The following is an 18,694-nucleotide window of genomic DNA, read 5'->3' on the forward strand; positions in this document are numbered from 1 at the left end:
GTTTTTCATAATATTCTGTTATAATCCTCTTTATCTCATTTGGGTCTGTTGTAATGTCTCCACTTTCATTTTTTCTCTTGGTTATTTGCCTCTTCTTGTTTTTTCCTTTTGTCATCTAGCCAGTGGTTTGTCTACTTTATTGATCCTTTCAAAGAACCAGCTCTGGTTTTATTAATTCTTTCTATCATTTTTCTGTTTTCTATTTCATTTATTTCTGCTCTGATCTTTATTAGTCCCCTGATAACATCTTCAAAGACTCTATTTCCAAACAAGGTCATGACCACAGGTACCAGCAGGTGGGACTTCAACATATCTTTGGAGGGATACATTTCAGTCTGTAACAAGGTGAAAATAAATTTCTCTTCATCACTCCCCTGTCTTGCAGCCACCATGCTCAACCCACTTCAGCCACACTGAATACAGCAATTCTGAATACACGTGCACCTAATCACAGAGCTTGAAGATATGTGATGCAAACACTGATAGAATTGCAAAAAGAGACAAATTCACAATGACAGTTGTTAAGACAATGCAAATACTGTTAGTCACATGTAGCTATTTAAAATTTAAATTAAATAAAATTTAAAATTCAGTTCTTCAGTCATTAGCCATATTCCAAGTGCCCAATAAATGACTAGTGGCTACCATATTGAGCACTGCAGATACAGAACAGTCTATTATTACAGAAAGCTCTATTGCACAGTGCTGCTCTGGAGGCAACTGCTAGTACCAATTCCTTGCATACCCTCCTGTTTAGTTATCGAAAACTTCTAGGCTATTCTTGTTCACGGTCTTTGGTTTCTGGCCTCACTGATGTACTTGCTGGTAATTACTCAGCCTCTCTAAGCCTCACTTCTTTTATTCTTAGTATGAAGAGATGGAATTCCCTCATTACTTAGAGTCTCCTGTGTATTTCATTACAAACCACATTTCCCTTATCAGTAAAATTCCCCTGCATTATGGTTACTTGTCTTCCCCCTCCCACTAGGCACATTCATTTTGCTCATTATCACATTCCTGCTTCCCAGCACAATGTTTGGTACACAATAGTTGCTCAATAAAATAACTAGTGAAAAAGTAAATTAATATCAACCTCAAATCTATAATTACATGACATTTTGATAAGTTTTACATCATTTGAACCTGTATGAAGTGGTCCTAGGTGCCTGGACTGGCCTTTCTAAGTTTCCATTTACCATAGTTCTTCTCCACTCCTGACTAACCTTTCCAGACCCCTGTGGGCTTAGTCTCAACATTTCCACCTGCATCTAACCTCCTGCCCCAGTTTCTGCTACTTACCTTCCCAATTTAAAAAAAAATTGTAACATAGGCAGAACACAGTGCTTCACCTGAAAACAAGACTGTGGTAAGATCATACAAGCCCAGCTCTGTCTCAGGAGGAGAGGCCACTGTTTCTTGACCCTTTCAGAGGAGTTGGGGCTTTCTGAGGTTTGATTCAGTTAGGTTCACTCTGTTAGCTTACCTTCGTGTTTGTTTCTTCTCTGGATGGTTGTAAGACATCAATATCAGTCTATTGGTAAAAGTTTTATTTTTACCGTGAGTCTAGAAATTAAGTCAAAGTTTTAAGGAACACCACAAGAAGAAAAGTTAAAGAGAGATGTGCTATATGTACTTTGTGAAAATAAATTTAGTAGCATGATAGATACCAGTGGAGCTACTAGAAGGACACGGATCCTGGGAGAAGGAACAGGCTGATGTGCTTGAGCAACTCCACCACAAAAGAATAATCATAAATACCAGGGGTCTTCAGCTTCTGTAAGACATTCCATTTTATCTGATGCCTTTTCAGCATTTGCCGAAGTTGGTGGCTATGAGAGTTTCACAGAGAAGTACATGAATGCCATCCCGTCCGTAGTTGAAGGTGACAACCTGACGGTCAGCTCCACGTGTTACACTCCTGGGCCCGACTCCTTCCACATTTTCCAAGATGCTGTCACCGGGAATATTCCATGGCCAGGCACAGTTTTGGGAATGACCATTTTGGCTTCGTGGTACTGGTGCACAGATCAGGTGATGTGTGTGTGAGCACGTGTGTGTTTTAACATGTTTATGTTGTTCTTTGTCTTCTCAGAGAAAATCTAGTTTCCATTTTGTGATGCTATCATGTGCACACATTGCTTAAAGAGTCAAACAGTTCTACCAGGCTTGTTATGACAAACAGCTGCCCTACTATCTCCCCTATTTCTTGTCTCGCAGAGGCAAACACTTTCAGCTCTTTCTGCCGTGACTTTGGGATTTATTTCTGTACTCTAAATCCTTGCACTCGGTGTGTGTTCTGTGGACCATCAGCATGGATGTCACCTTGCAGCTCATTAAGAATGAAAACTCTCCTACCACACCCAGATCCATTGAAGCAGAATTTGCTTGTTAACATGAAACTCAAGTGATTCAAACTCCATGCATGTATTGCTCCCTTTTGGTTTGTCAGTCTCCTATTGGCTTCCCAAAGTGAGAGGCAGTCGATTAGCTATCTTTCAACTTTCCATCCTCAATCACACACAAGCACACCTCCTGTCTTCCCAGGCTCCCAACAGATTTAAAATCACAATTTTGATGAGATCAACACTTCGTGCTTACACTTTATGATTAGTAAATGTAATTCATACCTAAGCCACACAGTATTTTTGTACTATAGCTTTTTTTTTTTTCCCTCAAATTAATAATTAACTTTTCTGGTTTTCAAATTTTCTTGGTAATTATTAATTAAACTACAAGCCCTCTGCAATTTGCCTGAATCTCCTTTCAATACAGGAAAATACATCAAGCATTCTACAAATTCATTTTTCTTGCTTTCTCCCAGAACCTTTGGCCTCTCCCAATCTGTCAGGTTGCTCCTATACTCAGTGCCCATCCTCAACAGGACCCCCTTCACTGCCATCTTTCGAATTCCGTTTGCCTCTCTCTTGGGTTATAGCTCCTATTTCCAGTAGCCCACGTCTTCTTCTTTCTTGATTAACTCCTCCTTTGAGGGCAAGCAAATCTTCCAGTAGCTTCCTGAGAAAGGCCTCATAGGAAATAAATTTATTGCGACTTTGCATGTTTGAAAATATCTTCACTCCAAACTTTCCTTAATTGATAGTTTGGCCATGTACAAACTTCTAGATTGGAAATAATTTTCCAAGTCATAGATCCATTGTCTCCTGACTTTCATTGTTACTGTTGAGGAGCCTGGAGTTATTCTAATTATTGATCCTTTGAATGTGACTGTCTTTTCTCTCTGGAAGTTCTACTTTCTTTTGTCCTTGGTGTTCTGAAATTTTACCATAAAGTGTCTTCTTGTGGATCTGTTTTTGTCCATTGTGCTGGGCCTATATATAAGCCTGTTTATTCAGGTAGTTGATGTCTTGGGTAATTCTAAAGGATTCTTTGATTTTTTTTTCCATTAATTTTTCTCTTTTGGGACCCTCTATGTTTGGATGGGAGCCCTGGTGGTGCAGTGGTTAAGAGCTACAGCGAGCTACAGCTGCTAACCAAAAGGTCAGCAGTTCAAATGCAGCCGGTGCTCCTTGGAAACCCTATGGGGCAGTTCTACTCCGTCGTATAGGGTAGCTATGAGTCAGAATTAACTCGACAGCAATGGGTTTGTGTTGGATGTTGAATTATCTGAGCTGGTTCTCTGGTGTTCTTATCTTTTCTCCCCATTTTCCATACCTTGGTCCTTGTATTCTACTTTCTAGGTGGTTTCCTCAACTCTATCTTCCAGGTTTTTCTGCCTTTGTATTTTTAATTTCCAAATTACCAAGGCTCCTTAAGTTTTTGTTTCTGTTTTACAGTGCCTGCTTGTTTGCTTTTTTGAAATTTTCTCCTCTCTGAATAATCTCTGTAACCTTAAGCTTATCATTTCACAATCTTTAGCCCATCCTGATTCAATAGTTACTTGTGAGTTAGTGTGGGATCCAGTTTTCTTTTTCTCTGTATAATGAACCAGTTTTTCTAACATATCAACTAAAGAATGCTTCCTTTCACCATGATTTTCAGGAGCATCTTTTTCTTTATATTTCACCTCTTACACCCTGACTTGCCTCACATTACCCTTAGATCTGATACCTGGCCCTGCTTGTCTACTGACAGGGCTCCCCTCCTCACTGTGGTGTGTGTTGTCCCACTGACTGTCTGCTCTAAGTCCTCTGTCTAAAAATGCAATCTTCTCCCCCAGCATTGAATGACACCATTGATGGATTTGTCTCTCCAAAGGCAATTAGGCAGAAAAAGACATCCCTGTTTGCTGATGGACCTTGAGAATAAAAATATCAAGAAGTTGTGCCATCTTAGATAGAAATTCCACTTTGCTAGAAAATTCTTAGTCAAGAGATTAAACAATTTAACTAGGAATTATGAAATTATATGTACTACACCACCACACTTTTCCTGTAACTGTAATATTTGATTCATAACTAAATGAGGTTCTCAGAATTATTCTGAAGACATCTAGAAACAAATGTCTCAGGATTCTACTCTGATGGCTCCTTAATTATCACATTTCCGTGGTGACAGGCTTGATTCCCAAGGAGGCAATCACACCATCAGTAGTAGAGAGTTACTGATGAGTGTGTGGCTTACTTAGTGCCTGAAATATTAAGGTACAACTTAAACACAGAATCTGTGGCAAAGAGAAGTAACAAGAACTTTGTACCTGGAGGAGCACATGGCCATTGTTGCTTTGTAGCCTGGGAGCTGTAAAAACGTAAAGGCATTTACTGACTTAGTAGAATTGCCATGTATGAAAGGCCTTACATACATCATACCAAATATTCAGAATGTCTTTCAAGAGATAACCTAACATTAAAGATGAGAAACGTGAAACTCATAGAGGTCAAATACCATATAAGAGAAGTTGGGGTTTGAGTCCTGATCTTATTCCAAAGCCTTCTGTTTTCTACTAACCATAGCCTCACTTCTTATGTAACATTAAACCCTGAAAAGAGATTCACCTCTGAAATCATCCTCTGTTTCATCAGTGAGTCGTGTTTTTCTGGCAGGTCATTGTGCAGCGCTGCCTCTCAGGCAAGAACATGTCTCACGTGAAGGCCGCCTGTGTCATGTGCGGGTACCTGAAGTTGCTGCCCTTGTTCCTCATGGTGATGCCAGGAATGATCAGTCGCATCCTGTACACAGGCAAGTCCCGAGTCCACATGTCCTCTCTTTCTTATGCTTGAATTCTGAGAAGTGTTTTGAAGGTGTGGTAAAACATTGATAAACAAGAAAACCCCAGAATGAAAGTAAAAACTCAATTCAAGTTGGAAGAAACAGCTTGTGCAGAAGGTTCAAGAAGAAAATTTGGTGTATTTGACACTTTGTTCAGTTAGCTGTTTTATGCTCCCTGCCTGTCTCCTGTAGACATTTGAGTCTATGAGTTCTGTTTTGGTGAGTGGCCTGGATTTCAGCAAGTCAGGAGAATAATGGGAGTCCTTGGGTGGCACAAACGGTCAACCAAAAGATTGATGGTTCAAATTCACCCAGAAACTCATCTGAAGAAAGGCCTGGAGATCTACTTCTGAAGAATTACAGCCATTGAAAACCCTACAGAGCACAGTTCTACTCTGACACACTTGGGGTCACCATGAGTTGGAATCTACTCAATGGCAATGATTTGGTTTTTTGTTGTTGCTGTTGTTTTTGGTTATTTGTTTAGAAAACAAAACAAAAGGGTAAAAGAGGATAAGGTAGAATTGGGCAAATATGAGTAGGGAGAGCTGTGGTGGTTGAGTCTAGTGGCATCTCTGACTTAAGAAGGTCCAGAGAGATTGTTATGCAACATGGCTCTATAGACAAAAAGGATAAAGAACTATATCAAGCACTGAATGGAAGAAGAAAGTGATAGAGAACAGAGAACAAGAAGAGCTATGGAGTGGAAGTCCCCTGCTAGCTAAAGTGATACACGGATTCGCCATCTTGGAGCACAGCCACCAATGACCCTGGACAGGGAGTATGAGAAGGCAACTTCATGGTGCTCCCAACAGGAGATAGAACATCTGGTAACCAGAGATACACACTTTCCCACCCACCCCCACCGACACAGTGGCTCAATGCTCCCCCAGGTCCACCCCACCCCCAACAGCTGGCTCCCCTCAGGGCCATATTTTTGTTTTGTTTTGTGTTTTGTTTCTTCTCTCTGTTTCCCTTCCTTCCTTTCCTTTCTCAAGCCCACCTAGCCCTGTGTGCTGCCCCCACCCCTTCTCCCTTCTCAAAAGGCCATGCCACACCACTCAGCTAGAGAGCCAGTGGGTCATGGCCTCCCAGGGTCTGCACTACCCCCACAGGCTGGCTCCATCAGCACCATTTTTTTTAATTTTTCTTCATCTTTCCGTTTCTCTCTTTTCCTTCTCCCTCTCACATAGGCCCTGCACTTCCTTTGCTGCTTCCTGACAGGCTGTGCTGCACCATCCATTGAGAGAGACAACAGTTCGCCACCATCTCGGTTCTGCCCTGCCCCAAACAGACAGTTCTCTTAGTCCCATATTTTGTTTTTGTTTTTTTGGTCTTGGGTTTTTCTTTTTATTTTTGTTTCTTTTCTCTCTCTCTCTCTTTTCCTTCCTTTCTTTTTTCCTGCCTACCTAGCCCCATGCACCTCCCTCACCTCTCCAGAGAGAAACCAGCTCAGTCCGCCCTGTTCCAAATGGCTGGTTCCCTCGGGGCCATATTTTATCTTATTTGTTTGTTTTTGTTGTTGTTGTTTGGTTTTTGTTTGTTCATTTGCTTCTTCTCTCTCTTTCACTTCATTTTTTTCCTTTCTCCCACCCACGTAGCCCTGTGCACCATCCTTACCCCTTCTTCACCAGCCATGCCACACAGCTCAGCAAGAGAGCCACAGGCACACAGCTCCCCCAGGTCTGCCCCTCACCCACCCACTGACTCCCAATGTGCAGCCATTTTATTTTCTTTTATTCTTCATTTTTTTTTCTGCTTCTGTTTCTCTCCCTTCTTTCTCTCTCCCACTTAGCTCCACACTTCACATTCTCTCCTTTCCCTTCTGCCTCTCTGCACTGTATGCCGAGCACTGCACCCCTGAGCAACATTTTTGTAGATCTCCACAGACCCCACTCCCTGCCAACCCCCAGCCCCGGACTGCCAAGTGCTGTGCCCCTTAGTGGCACTGGCATAGATCTCCAGACCCCCAGGCCCCACCCTGTGCTGCCCCCTGACCCTCCCCTGCTGAGCACCACACTCCTGAGTTGCACCAGCACAGAACCCTGTACCCCACCTGACACCACCCCCTGGCCTCAACCCACTGAGTGCTGTGCCCCCAACGGCACCACCACAGACCCCCGGAACCATAATAAATATCTACGCACCCAATGGCAGACTCCACAATGCATAAAACAAACTATAACAGCACTGAACAGAGAAATTAGCATTTCCACAATAATAGTAGGACACGGTTCTTGGTAAAGGACAGCATATCTAGAAAGAAGACCAATAAAAATACAGAAGATCTAAAGGCCACAGTCAACCAACTTGACCCCATAGATATAAATATAACACTCCACCCAAAAGCAGCAAAGGACACATTCTTTTCCAACATCCATGGAACGTTTTCCAGAATATACCACATCTTAGGCCACAAAGCAACCCTCAACAAAATCTGAAACATTGAGGTAATACAAAACATCTTACCTCATCACAATACCATAAAAATAAAAATTAATAACAGGAAGAGCAAGGGAAAAAAATCAAAAACATGGAAACTGAATAAACACCTTGCTTGAAAACATTGAAAGAAATCAAAGGAATCAGAAAATTCCTAGAATCAAATTATAAAGAAAACATCATACCAAAACCTTTGGGACACAGTAAAGGCAGTGCTCAGAGGCCAATTTATAGCAATAGATGCACACATCAAAAAAGAAGAAAAGGATAAAATCAAAATGTTAGCTTTACAATTGAAACAAATAGAGAACAGTAAAAGAAGTCCACAGCCACTAGAAGAAAGGAATAATAAAGACTGGAGCAGAAATAAATGAAACAGAGAATAGAAAAGCAAAAAAAAAGAACCAGCAAAACCAAAAGTTGCTTTTTTGAAAGAATCAACAAAACTAACAAACCATTGGCCAAATTGATTAGAGAAAAACAGGAGATGAACCAAATAACCCAACTAAGAAATGAAATGGGGGACATTACAACAGACCCAACTGAAATAAATAGGATCGTAACAGAGTACTATGAAAAACTGTACTCCAACAAATTTGAAAACCTAGAGGAAATGGATAGAAATTTTTCTAGAAACATACTATCTACCTAAACTAACACAAAATGAGGTAGAAAACCTGAACAGACTGATAATAAGAGAAGAGATTGAAAAGGTAAAAAAAAAAAAAAAAAACCTCTCATCCCAAAAAAGTCCTGATCAGACGGCTTCACTGGAGAATTCTACATTCAGAGAAGAGCTTATCTCAGTACTACTCAAACTATTTCAGAACATAGAAAAGGAATGAATACTTCCAAATTCATTCTATGAAGCCAGCATAACTGTGATACCAAAACTAGGCAAAGACACCACAAAGAAAGAAAATTACAGACCAATATCTGTCAGCAATGTCGATGCAAAAATTCTCAACAAACTTCTAGCCAATAGAATTCAGCATCTATTATTTAAAAAATAATAATATACCACAACCAAATGGGGTTCATAACAAGTATGCAAGGATGGTTCAACATCAGAAAATCAATGAACATAATCCACCACATAAAATAAAACAAATAAAAAGAATCACATGATCATCTCAACTGATACAGAAAAGGCATTCTATAAAGTCCAACACCCATTCCTGATAAAAACTCTCAATAAGATAGAAGTAGAAGGGAAATTTCTCAACATAATAAAGGGCATCTATACAAAAACCTGCTGGTTAAGAGCTTGGCTGTTAACCAAAAGGTCAGCAGTTTAAATCCACCAGCCACTCCTTGGAAACTTTATGGGGCAGTTCTACTTTGTCCTAATAGGTCGCTATGAGTGGGAATCGACTCGATGGCAATGGGTTTGATTTTTTTGGTTTAAAACCAACAGCCAATATTATGCTCAACAGAGAGAGGCTGAAAACATTCTCCCCTGAGAACAGGAACAAGACAAGGATACCCTTTATTACCACTCTTATTTAACACTGTGTCGGAAGTCCTAGCTAGATCAATAAAGCAAGAAAAAGAAATAAAGGGTATCCACATTAAGGAAGAAGTAAAACTATCCCTATTTGCCGATGATATGATACTATACATACAGAACCCAAAAGACTATGAAGAAAATTACTGGAACTCATAGAAAGAGTAGCAGGATACAGGATAAATACAAAAATCAGTTGGATTTCTATACACCAATAAAGGGAACAATGAAAAGAAAATCAGGAAAGCAATACCATTTATAACAGGCCCTAAAAAAAATAAAATACTTAGGAATAAATCTAACCAGGGATGTATAAGGCCTATACAAAGAAAACTACAAAACACTACTGCAAGAAGCCAAAAGAGATCTACATAAATGGAAAAACATACCATGCTCATGGATAGGTAGACTCAACCTTGTGAAAATGTGAATTCTACTGAAAGCAATCTACAAGTACGATGCAATCATGATCCAAATACCAACAGCATTCTATAATGAGACAGAAAAACCAATCATTAACTTTATATAGAAAGGAAAGAGACCCCAGGTAGTAAAGCATTATTGAAGAAGAACAATTTTAAGAGGACTAGCACTACCTGACCTCAGAAGCTACTATACAGCTATCGTAGTCAAAACAGCCTCATATTAGTACAATGACAGATACATTGACCAATGGAACAGAATCGAGAACCCAGATGTAAATCCATCCACCTATGGTCACCTGATCTTTAGCAAAGCCCCAAGGTCCATTAAATGGGGAAAAGGCAGTCTTTTTAACAAATGATGCTGGCAAAACTGGATGTCCATCTTTAAAAAAATGAAACAGGACCCATACCTCACACCATACACAAAAACTAATTCAGAATGGATCAAAGACCTAAATACAAAACCAAAAACTATAAAGGTCATGGAAGAAAAAAAAGGTCAATGCTAGGGACCCTAATATGAGGCAGAAATAGGATACAAACCATAACAAACAATAAATAAACCCCAGAAGATAAGCTAGATAACTGGGATCTTCCAAAAATTAAACACTTAAGCTTTTCAAAAGACTTCATCAAAAGGGTAAAAAGAAGGCCTAAAGAACAGGAAAAAATTTTTGGCTATGATATATCAACAAAGGTTTAATCTCTAAAATCTACAGGAAAAGCCAACACATCTACAACAAAAAGAGAAATAATCCAATTTAAAAATGGGCAAAGGATATGAGCAGACACCACCAAGGAAGACATTCAGGCTGCTGACAGACACACGAGGGAATGCTCAGGGTCACTAACCATTCCCAAAAAAAAAAAAACCAGTGCCGTCGGGTCAATTCCGACTCATAGCAACCCTACAGGACAGAGTGGAACTGCCCCATAGAGTTTCCAAGGAGTGCCTGGCGGATTCGAACTGCCAACCTTTTGGTCAGCAGCCGTAGCAGTTAACCGCTACGCCACCAGGGTTTCCCACTAACCACTAAAAAAAAAAAACCACTAGAGAAATGCAAATCAAAACTACAATGAGATACCATCCCACCCCGACATTACTGGCATTAATCAAAAAATAACAAATGTTGGAGAGGCTGTGGGGAGATTAGAACTCTTATACAGTGCTGGTTAGAATGCAAAGTGATACAGCCATTTTGGAAATCAATATGGCACTTCCTTAAAAAGCTAAAAATAGAAATACCATACAATCCAGCAATCCTACTGCTGGGAATATATCCTAGGGAAATAAGAGCCATCACACGAATAGACATATGCACACCCATGTTCACTGCAGCATTATCCAAAATAGCAAAAAGATTGGAAACAACCTAAGTGCCCATCAGCAGATGAATGGGTAAACTATGGTACATACACACAACGGAATAGTATACAATGATAAAGAATAATAATGAATCTGTGAAACATCTAACAACATGGATGAATCTGCAAGGCATTATGATGAGTGAAATAAGTCAATCACAAAAGGACAAACACTGTATGAGACCACTATTATCAAAACTCATGAAAAGATTTATACACAGAAGGAAATAATCTTTGATGGCTGTGAGGGAGGGGAGGGGAAGGAAGGAAAAAACACTAACTAGACAATAGATAAATGATAACTTTGGTGAAAGGTAAGGCAATACATAATACTGTGGAAGTCAGCACAACTTGACCAAGGCAAAGTCATAGACACATCCAAACTCCTATAGGGACAAAATTACTGGGCTAAGGGCTGGGGACCATGGTCTTGGGGGACATCTAGCTCAATTGGAACAACACAGCTTATAAAGAAAATCTTCTGCATCCTACTTTGGTGAGTAGTGTCCGGAGTCTTAAAAACTTATGAGTGTCTAAGATACACCTGCTGATCCCACCCCTTTGGGAGCAACGGAGAATAAAGACAACCAAAGACACAAGGGAAAGATTAGCCCAAAGGACTAATGGACCACAATTACCACAGCCTCCACCAGACTGAGTCCAGCACAACCACTGATTGCTCTGACAAGAATCACAACAGAGGGTCCCAGACCGAACTGGAGAAAAATGTAGAACAAAATTTAAACTCACAAAAAAAGGCCAGGCTTACTGGTCTGACAGAGACTGGAGAAACTTGAGAGTACGGACCCTGGACAGCCTTTTACCTCAGTGCTGAAGTCACTCCTGAGGTTCATCCTTCAGCCGAGGATTAGACAAGCCCATAAAATAAACAATAATATACATATAATATACATAGCTCAACCATGTATACGAGTCTAAGTGGGCACACCAGCCCATGGGCAAGGACAAGAAGGCAGGAGGGGACAGGAAAGCTGGACAAATGGAATGGGGACCCCAAGGTTGCTAAGGGGAGAATGTTGACACATTGGGTTGGTAACCAATATTATAAAACAATATGTGTATTAATTGTTTAATAAGAAACTAATTTGTTCTGTAAACTTTCACCCAAAGCAAAACAAATAAAAAAAGAAGGTCTGGAGAACTTCTCTTGACCCCTCTGAGAGGGCTGGAGAACTGCACCAACTTTTACAGCTTTGGAATCAGGTTGTTTGGGTTACTTTAATTTCTGAGTCAACTGAGAGTACTACTGTTGAAAATCTTCCTAAAAATCAACTTTCTTTTTTTATTGTAAAATGTGAAGAAAATATAACTAGGCCTTTCGACTATTATCAGGTCAATACAGAAAACACTGAATCTACTTGATGTTTTTTCATTTTCATTTGGGTGAAATAATATTACAATGTTGTTTAAAACAGTAAAGGATAGGTAGATGTCCAATGAGCAGAAAAGGCTAAAAAAAAAAATTTGTACCTGTCCTATGGAAAACTGCAATCAAGAGAGTGAAAACCATCTCAAAATCTGGGAAAATTCTGACATTATATTAAATGAAAAAAGACAACTACAAAATTTTATCTAAGCAATTTCTGTAGTTATGCCAAAACAAACAAACAAAAAAAGCATTCCTCTGTGGAAAATGATTCAAAAGAATTTTCTTTAAAGGAAAAGAAGTGAGTGTTCTAAGGTGTTAGTATTGCGGGTGATTACCAATTTTTGGTCTCTGTTTTCATAATATTGTTTAAGCAAAAAAAAAAAAAAAATCACCAAGTTATTATGCAATTGTGACAATAAAGTGAGACATCATACATGGGCAGCCACTGAATTGGTCGTCACAACTGGCACCTATTTTTAGATATAAGGGAAAGACACTGGGCTAAATGTGACCAGACACAAGTTTGTCTTATTCTCTGTTTTTTAGTATATGGAATTCTGTGCTCTTGGGAGAATTTATTTTCTTGCTGCTTTTCTAGGGGATGGGATCAGCTCCCTCTTTGCACTAATGCTCTAGCTGGACATTCATCCCCCAAAAAGTGCCCTGTCCCTTAGGTCAGTGCAAGTAGAGCTGCAGGCATGGGACACATAGTAAGTCGTGTTCAGCTCTCAGATAAGCCAGATCCCTGATATGAGCACTCAGCAGTGACTATCCAACATTAGGTCTCCAACTTTTAGGCAAATGTCCTTTTCCCCTGTGAATCTACAACTTGCTTCTTTGTCTAGTGATCATGGGTTGTGCCTGTTTAGCCATAGCTCACCGAGCTCCCCTCTGAACCCCTCCTCAGATAAGGTGGCCTGTGTCATACCTTCCGAGTGTATGAAACACTGTGACACTGAAATCGGCTGCACTAACTATGCCTACCCAACACTGGTGCTGGAACTGATGCCCAATGGTAAGACAACGTCTGCGCTGGGACTGCCTCAGAGACCTGTTGTATAGGTGGGCCAATAGGAAGGGGGATGGTAAATCCTTGGTCATCCTCACGTCTATTAATTTAATTCAATTTACCAGACCTTTCTTGAGCACCTTTCATGGGCTTCCAGCACTGTGCTGGGCCTTGGGACAGACGGACAAAGAGGATACACTTCTGGGTAGAGGAACCCTTAATCTTTTGGATTTGCGAGTGACCTACCGGCCAATTAGGAACATGATCTCTTAAAGAAAAAAAAAAATTTTTTTTTTTTTTGGTCAATAAAAGGGTCCCACAGCCATAAAGTTAAAAGCTCAGAAGACTAGGCTTACTATTTATCTTGCTTTCTTAAGGCCAGTGATGTCCAAGTAATAGATGCCAATCTATTTGACTTATAACTACTTACTGAGTGCCTAGGAGTCCCTGAGTGGCACAAACAGTTAAGCACTCAACTGCTTAATCTAAAAGTTGGTGATTGAAATCCACCCAGAGGCACATTAGAAGAAAAGCCTGGCAATCTATTTCTCAAAGAGCACAGCCATTTAAAACTCTATGGTGCACCGTTCTACTTTGATACACGGGGTCTCCAGGAGTTGGAATTGACTCAAGGGCAACTATTTTTTGTTTTGTTTTATTGAGTGCCTGTCTGTGTTAGGCACTACCCTGATTCTTGGGAAACATGAGGGAAACAGACAAAAAATTCTCTGTGCTCTTGGAGCTCACATTCTACTTTGTAAGAGAGAAAATAAATCACACATATTAAATAAGTAAATTAGATAGGATGTTAGAAGGTGATAATTTCCATGGTATACAGAAACAGAGTATGGTACAGGACTTGAGGGTGACTGGTGATCCTGTACCACAGGTCCAACAAAGGTTGGCTAATACTTCTGTGACCTTTCTACTCCTGATACACGTGAGCATTCTTAGGAGGAAGGGAGCATGACCCACAAGTGACATCACCACATCTACCCCATTCCACACTCTGTCCTAGGAGGTTTAGGGGCATTAACAATGGGCAGTGGGAACTGGAGCAAAAAGTGGCCGTCATGTCTCAAAACCTTCAGCTTTGTGCCACCAAAGATGCCTTCAGCAGAACTGCCTACTAGGCTTCTTCCTCTCCAGTTATTTCAAGTCTTCAGGAGGCCAAGAGTTCCTCCCCAAAGAAAGGTGGCACTGCGCTGTTTCTTCCAAAATCAGGTGCCCCTTGATGATCTCTAAATATATATCGAGAACAAAAAATTCTATAGTGGGTTATTCTCAAATCACCAGGAAATATGTAGGAAACATCACATGTTGATGTCTGCTTTGATAGGCACATCAGTTGGTAAACGTTCCAGATGACAATTTTATCTTTGAATGACCCTCTGGTTTAACAAGTTCCTTATAGACCGTGGCGTCCATTCCCTAACCAGTGTTTGCACCTATTCTGGCCCCAGGTCTGCGAGGCCTGATGCTGTCAGTCATGTTGGCCTCTCTCATGAGCTCCCTGACCTCCATCTTTAACAGCGCCAGCACCCTCTTCACCATGGACCTCTACACCAAGATTAGGAAGCAGGCATCGGAGAAAGAGCTCCTTATAGCTGGACGGTGAGAGAACTCTAGTTCCTGACTGAAATTTATCTGGAAAAGTGCAGATGTAGAAGTGAACTTGAGCCCCCTCATCTTTGGTTCCAGTGAAACTCATATAGAATTCCAGAGTTGGGGAAAGGACATTGTTGTTTTGTTGTTAGCTGCCATCAAGTTGCCTGGGCTCATGGCGAACTCATGCACAATGAAATGAAACCCTACCTGGTCCTGCATCATGCCCACAATTGGATGCAGATCAAACCATTGTGTTCCATAAGGTTTTCATTGGCTGATTTTCAGAAGTAGGTTTCCAGGCCTTTCCTCCTAGGGAAAAAAAAAATTAGAAGACATTTAATTTAACTTTATGTCTTTCCAGATAACAAACACTGGGGCCATACCTTTAAACGAAATAGCTTCTTTTTCAGGCTTTCAAATGCTTCTGATTGTCTCTTACTCTTTCTTTCTACATCCCCTCTGCACAATGACATCTTCACAATAATTGGTCAGTGTTTCATGGAATATAAAATTCTTACTTACTCTGATAGATTAATGCATTATCTCTAGAAGTTTCCATGTCTATCATATGAAAGAGGTAATAAATTAAGTCATCCATGCATTACTACATAGCAGTTTATCAAATGCATTCATTAAGAATTGAACCAGCCTAGAAAGGGACAGACTCAGAGAAGGAACTATTTTCAATAGTCTATTTATTGAGTTATGTCAATCCAGGGGCCCTGAGCAACCCGGGGGCCCTGAAGGGAACAGGGTGGAAGGAAACAAACGAAAAGGATGGATGGTATATTCTTCTTTTTCCTCTTTATAATTATCAAATAGACCATTTGTTGTCATGGCATTTTGTAAAACGTTTTTAAAAATTAAAATATAGCACACATATAAAAAACATGTAAAGCATAAATATATAGCTCAATAATTTATCACAAAATGAAACCCATGTTACCATAAGTTAGGTTGAGATATGGAAATTACCAGCACCCAAAAGCAAATTTTTTTTTAAAACTCTATGACTTCTAACACTATAGTCTTTTCCAGTTCTGGACTATGTATAGATAGAATAACTCCAGATGCGTTCCCTGCTGCCTTTTTTTGCTCAGGTTTTGTTGGTGAAGTTCAGTCATGTTGTTATGTGTAGCTGTAGTTCATTGATTTTCTTGCTGTGTGGTATTCCATTGTAGGAGTATATTAAAATTTATCCGTGCTACTGTTGATGGACATCTGGACTATTTTGTAGTTTGGTGCTATTACAGATAATGCTGCCTTGAGTATTTTTGTCTATGTCTCTTGGTGCACATGGGCACATATTTCTGTCAGGTAGATTGCTAGGAGTGTGCACGTCTTTTGCGTCCAGTCTTTCAAAATCTAGTCACTCTGGCTAGAAAGTAATGTGGGAAGAGATCTTAAAAGAAGAGAAATCCGATTATGACTCTTGCAAAAATGATCAAATTGATGATGATATTAAATCTAAATGTGGTCAAAGTGGTAAAAGCATGAATGCATCATTTCTTCTTCTATGCTTTACTTTTTTTTGGTACTCTATTTGTGTGTATTTTTTATAATGAGAACATATGATTACGCACTCGTGGCTTAGCACGTGAAGCTTCTTTCAGAGTTTCCCCATTGGGTGGAATGAAAACAGGAGCCCTGCTATTCTTCCCTTAACCTAGAATCTTGCCCTCCCCATGGCTCATTCATTGAGTAGGGTAGCCTGGGCACCCAGTCTTAGTGGATCCAGCGCAGGGGCACTAACAGTCCAGTCCAGAGTGCAGTGTCCATGAAGATCAATCTAAGAGGAGCCCTGCCAGCTTTTCTGTAAAATGAGGTGTTAAGAGAAACTGACAATTTGCTTCAAAGATTGTACTTTCTTGGTGACATTTGAGACAGTTTTAATTACTGTAGTAAATGAAACACTTAGGGAAAAATTCTCAAGGACCCCCATGGCCTCAGTCTTAACTCTGGAAAAATGCTGTAGGAAATAGAGAACAGTAAGTCATCTGTGTTTCTATCATGGATAAAATGATGGACTGGAATTCAGGAAGCCTGAGACATAGTAGTCCCACCAATAAACCAAAAACACAAACCCACTGCCGTTGAGTCGACTCCGACTCATATCAACCCTATAGGGCAGGGTAGAACTGCCCCATAGAGTTTCCAAGGAGCGCCTGGTGGGTTCAAACTGCTGTAGCACTTAACCACTATGCCACCAGGGTTTCCAAAATTGCCATCAAGTCAATTCTGACTAATAGGGACCCTGAGCTCCAGGAACCTTGAATAGGTTTTTACTAACTTACCAATATATTGATCAATTCTTTCTACCTTCAAGTGCACTCAAGTAATAAGATGCACAAATTAGCATTTCTTGCCAAATCACTCAACATTCTGGGACAGAAGCTGTTTTAATTCTAGCCTATGAAAACTGATTTAGTTTCCCTTCAAGCTAGGAAAAGAAGATAAAAATGAGAGTCAGCTTTCTTTATCATACAAATAATTACTTGCTAGTTTTTTTTTTTTAGTAGAAATAGTGTGGTGTTTATTTCTAATTGACATGTACGTGGCATTAGGGAATGACTAATCAGTTGCTGAGATTTGAACTGTTTTTATGAATGGTTTGTGAATGGATGTCTAATCACATAAATGAAGATACTATGGCTAATTATAGACAAGAAATTGCTTTATTGACATTCTACTAACTGAAAATTATTAAGCATGGCATGGGTTCATGTGGCATCGAGGACTTGATTTTGTTTGGGAAAACCAATGTATGGCTACAAGAATGAAAGCAAGAACTAAAGCACAATAGAGATACTGAGAAAGCTTTTGGTTAACATTTAAATCATTTTGTTTTCTTCCCAGGTTATTCATCATTCTATTAATTATCATCAGCATTGTGTGGGTCCCGCTTGTACAGGTAGCTCAAAATGGACAACTATTCCATTATATTGAATCAGTTTCTAGCTACCTTGGTCCTCCAATTGCAGCTGTCTTCCTACTTGCCATCTTCTGTAAGAGAGTCAATGAACAGGTTAGTGAAAACTGGGGAACTTCTTCCCTGCAGAAGTGAGAAAAATTGTTTATTTCTCTGGGATAGTAAAACACATCCTTTTCACCCTATTTATACACCTCAAATTCCATCTCAATATTGGTTTTGGTCAGCCACAATTTCTGACTCTCTCTGAAGTGTGTAACTACATAGTGCACACTCATAGTACAGTGTTGACATTCCTACAAGATACTATGTACGTATAAGGCACCGTGCTGAACAATACAGGTTTTGGTATCAGATTTCCAGGGTCCAAACCTGGCTCTGCTATCTTAATAGCATTGTGATCTTAAGCAAATCACTTGTCTATCTGTGTCTCAGTTTCCTTATCTGTAAAGACAATGGTACCTAATTTATGGGTTTGTCGTGAGGATTATTTGAGATAAAATATATAAAGGGTTTAGAAGGAGACCTAACACGCTAATAACAGTTCAACTATGTTAATTACTATTATATATGTGTGTGTGTGTGTGTGTATGTATATATATATATACTTGGTTAATCGATTATTAGAAACCATCATGAAGTTCCCGGGTGGCACAGACAGTTAAGCACCCACTCAGTGGAACCTTGGAAGACAGGCCTGGCAATCTGCTTTCAAAAGGTCACAGCCTTGGAAACCTTATGGAATACAGTTCTACTCTGACATACATGGGGTCACATAAATCAGAACTGACTCTACAGCCACTAACAGCAACAGCATAGTCCACGTACATTTAATCTCTTAATTATTCCTAGA

The 18,694-nt window shown here is 39.9% G+C and overlaps 1 protein-coding gene across 1 annotated transcript in view; it reads left to right on the forward strand.

Moving 5' to 3' along the window:
* The window catches only part of LOC126065600 (solute carrier family 5 member 4), a 58,126-nt gene that overhangs the window by 30,679 nt on the left and 8,753 nt on the right, over positions 1-18,694 (forward strand). The window contains exons 8-12 of the mRNA XM_049865805.1: positions 1,811-2,031; positions 5,001-5,136; positions 13,203-13,310; positions 14,768-14,918; positions 17,769-17,937. Coding sequence (XP_049721762.1) covers positions 1,811-2,031; positions 5,001-5,136; positions 13,203-13,310; positions 14,768-14,918; positions 17,769-17,937 — 785 coding nt within the window. The remainder of the gene's footprint in view (positions 1-1,810; positions 2,032-5,000; positions 5,137-13,202; positions 13,311-14,767; positions 14,919-17,768; positions 17,938-18,694) is intronic.

This window comes from Elephas maximus, chromosome 22, assembly GCF_024166365.1.
Source record: "Elephas maximus indicus isolate mEleMax1 chromosome 22, mEleMax1 primary haplotype, whole genome shotgun sequence".
NCBI classification, from domain to species: Eukaryota; Metazoa; Chordata; class Mammalia; order Proboscidea; family Elephantidae; genus Elephas; species Elephas maximus.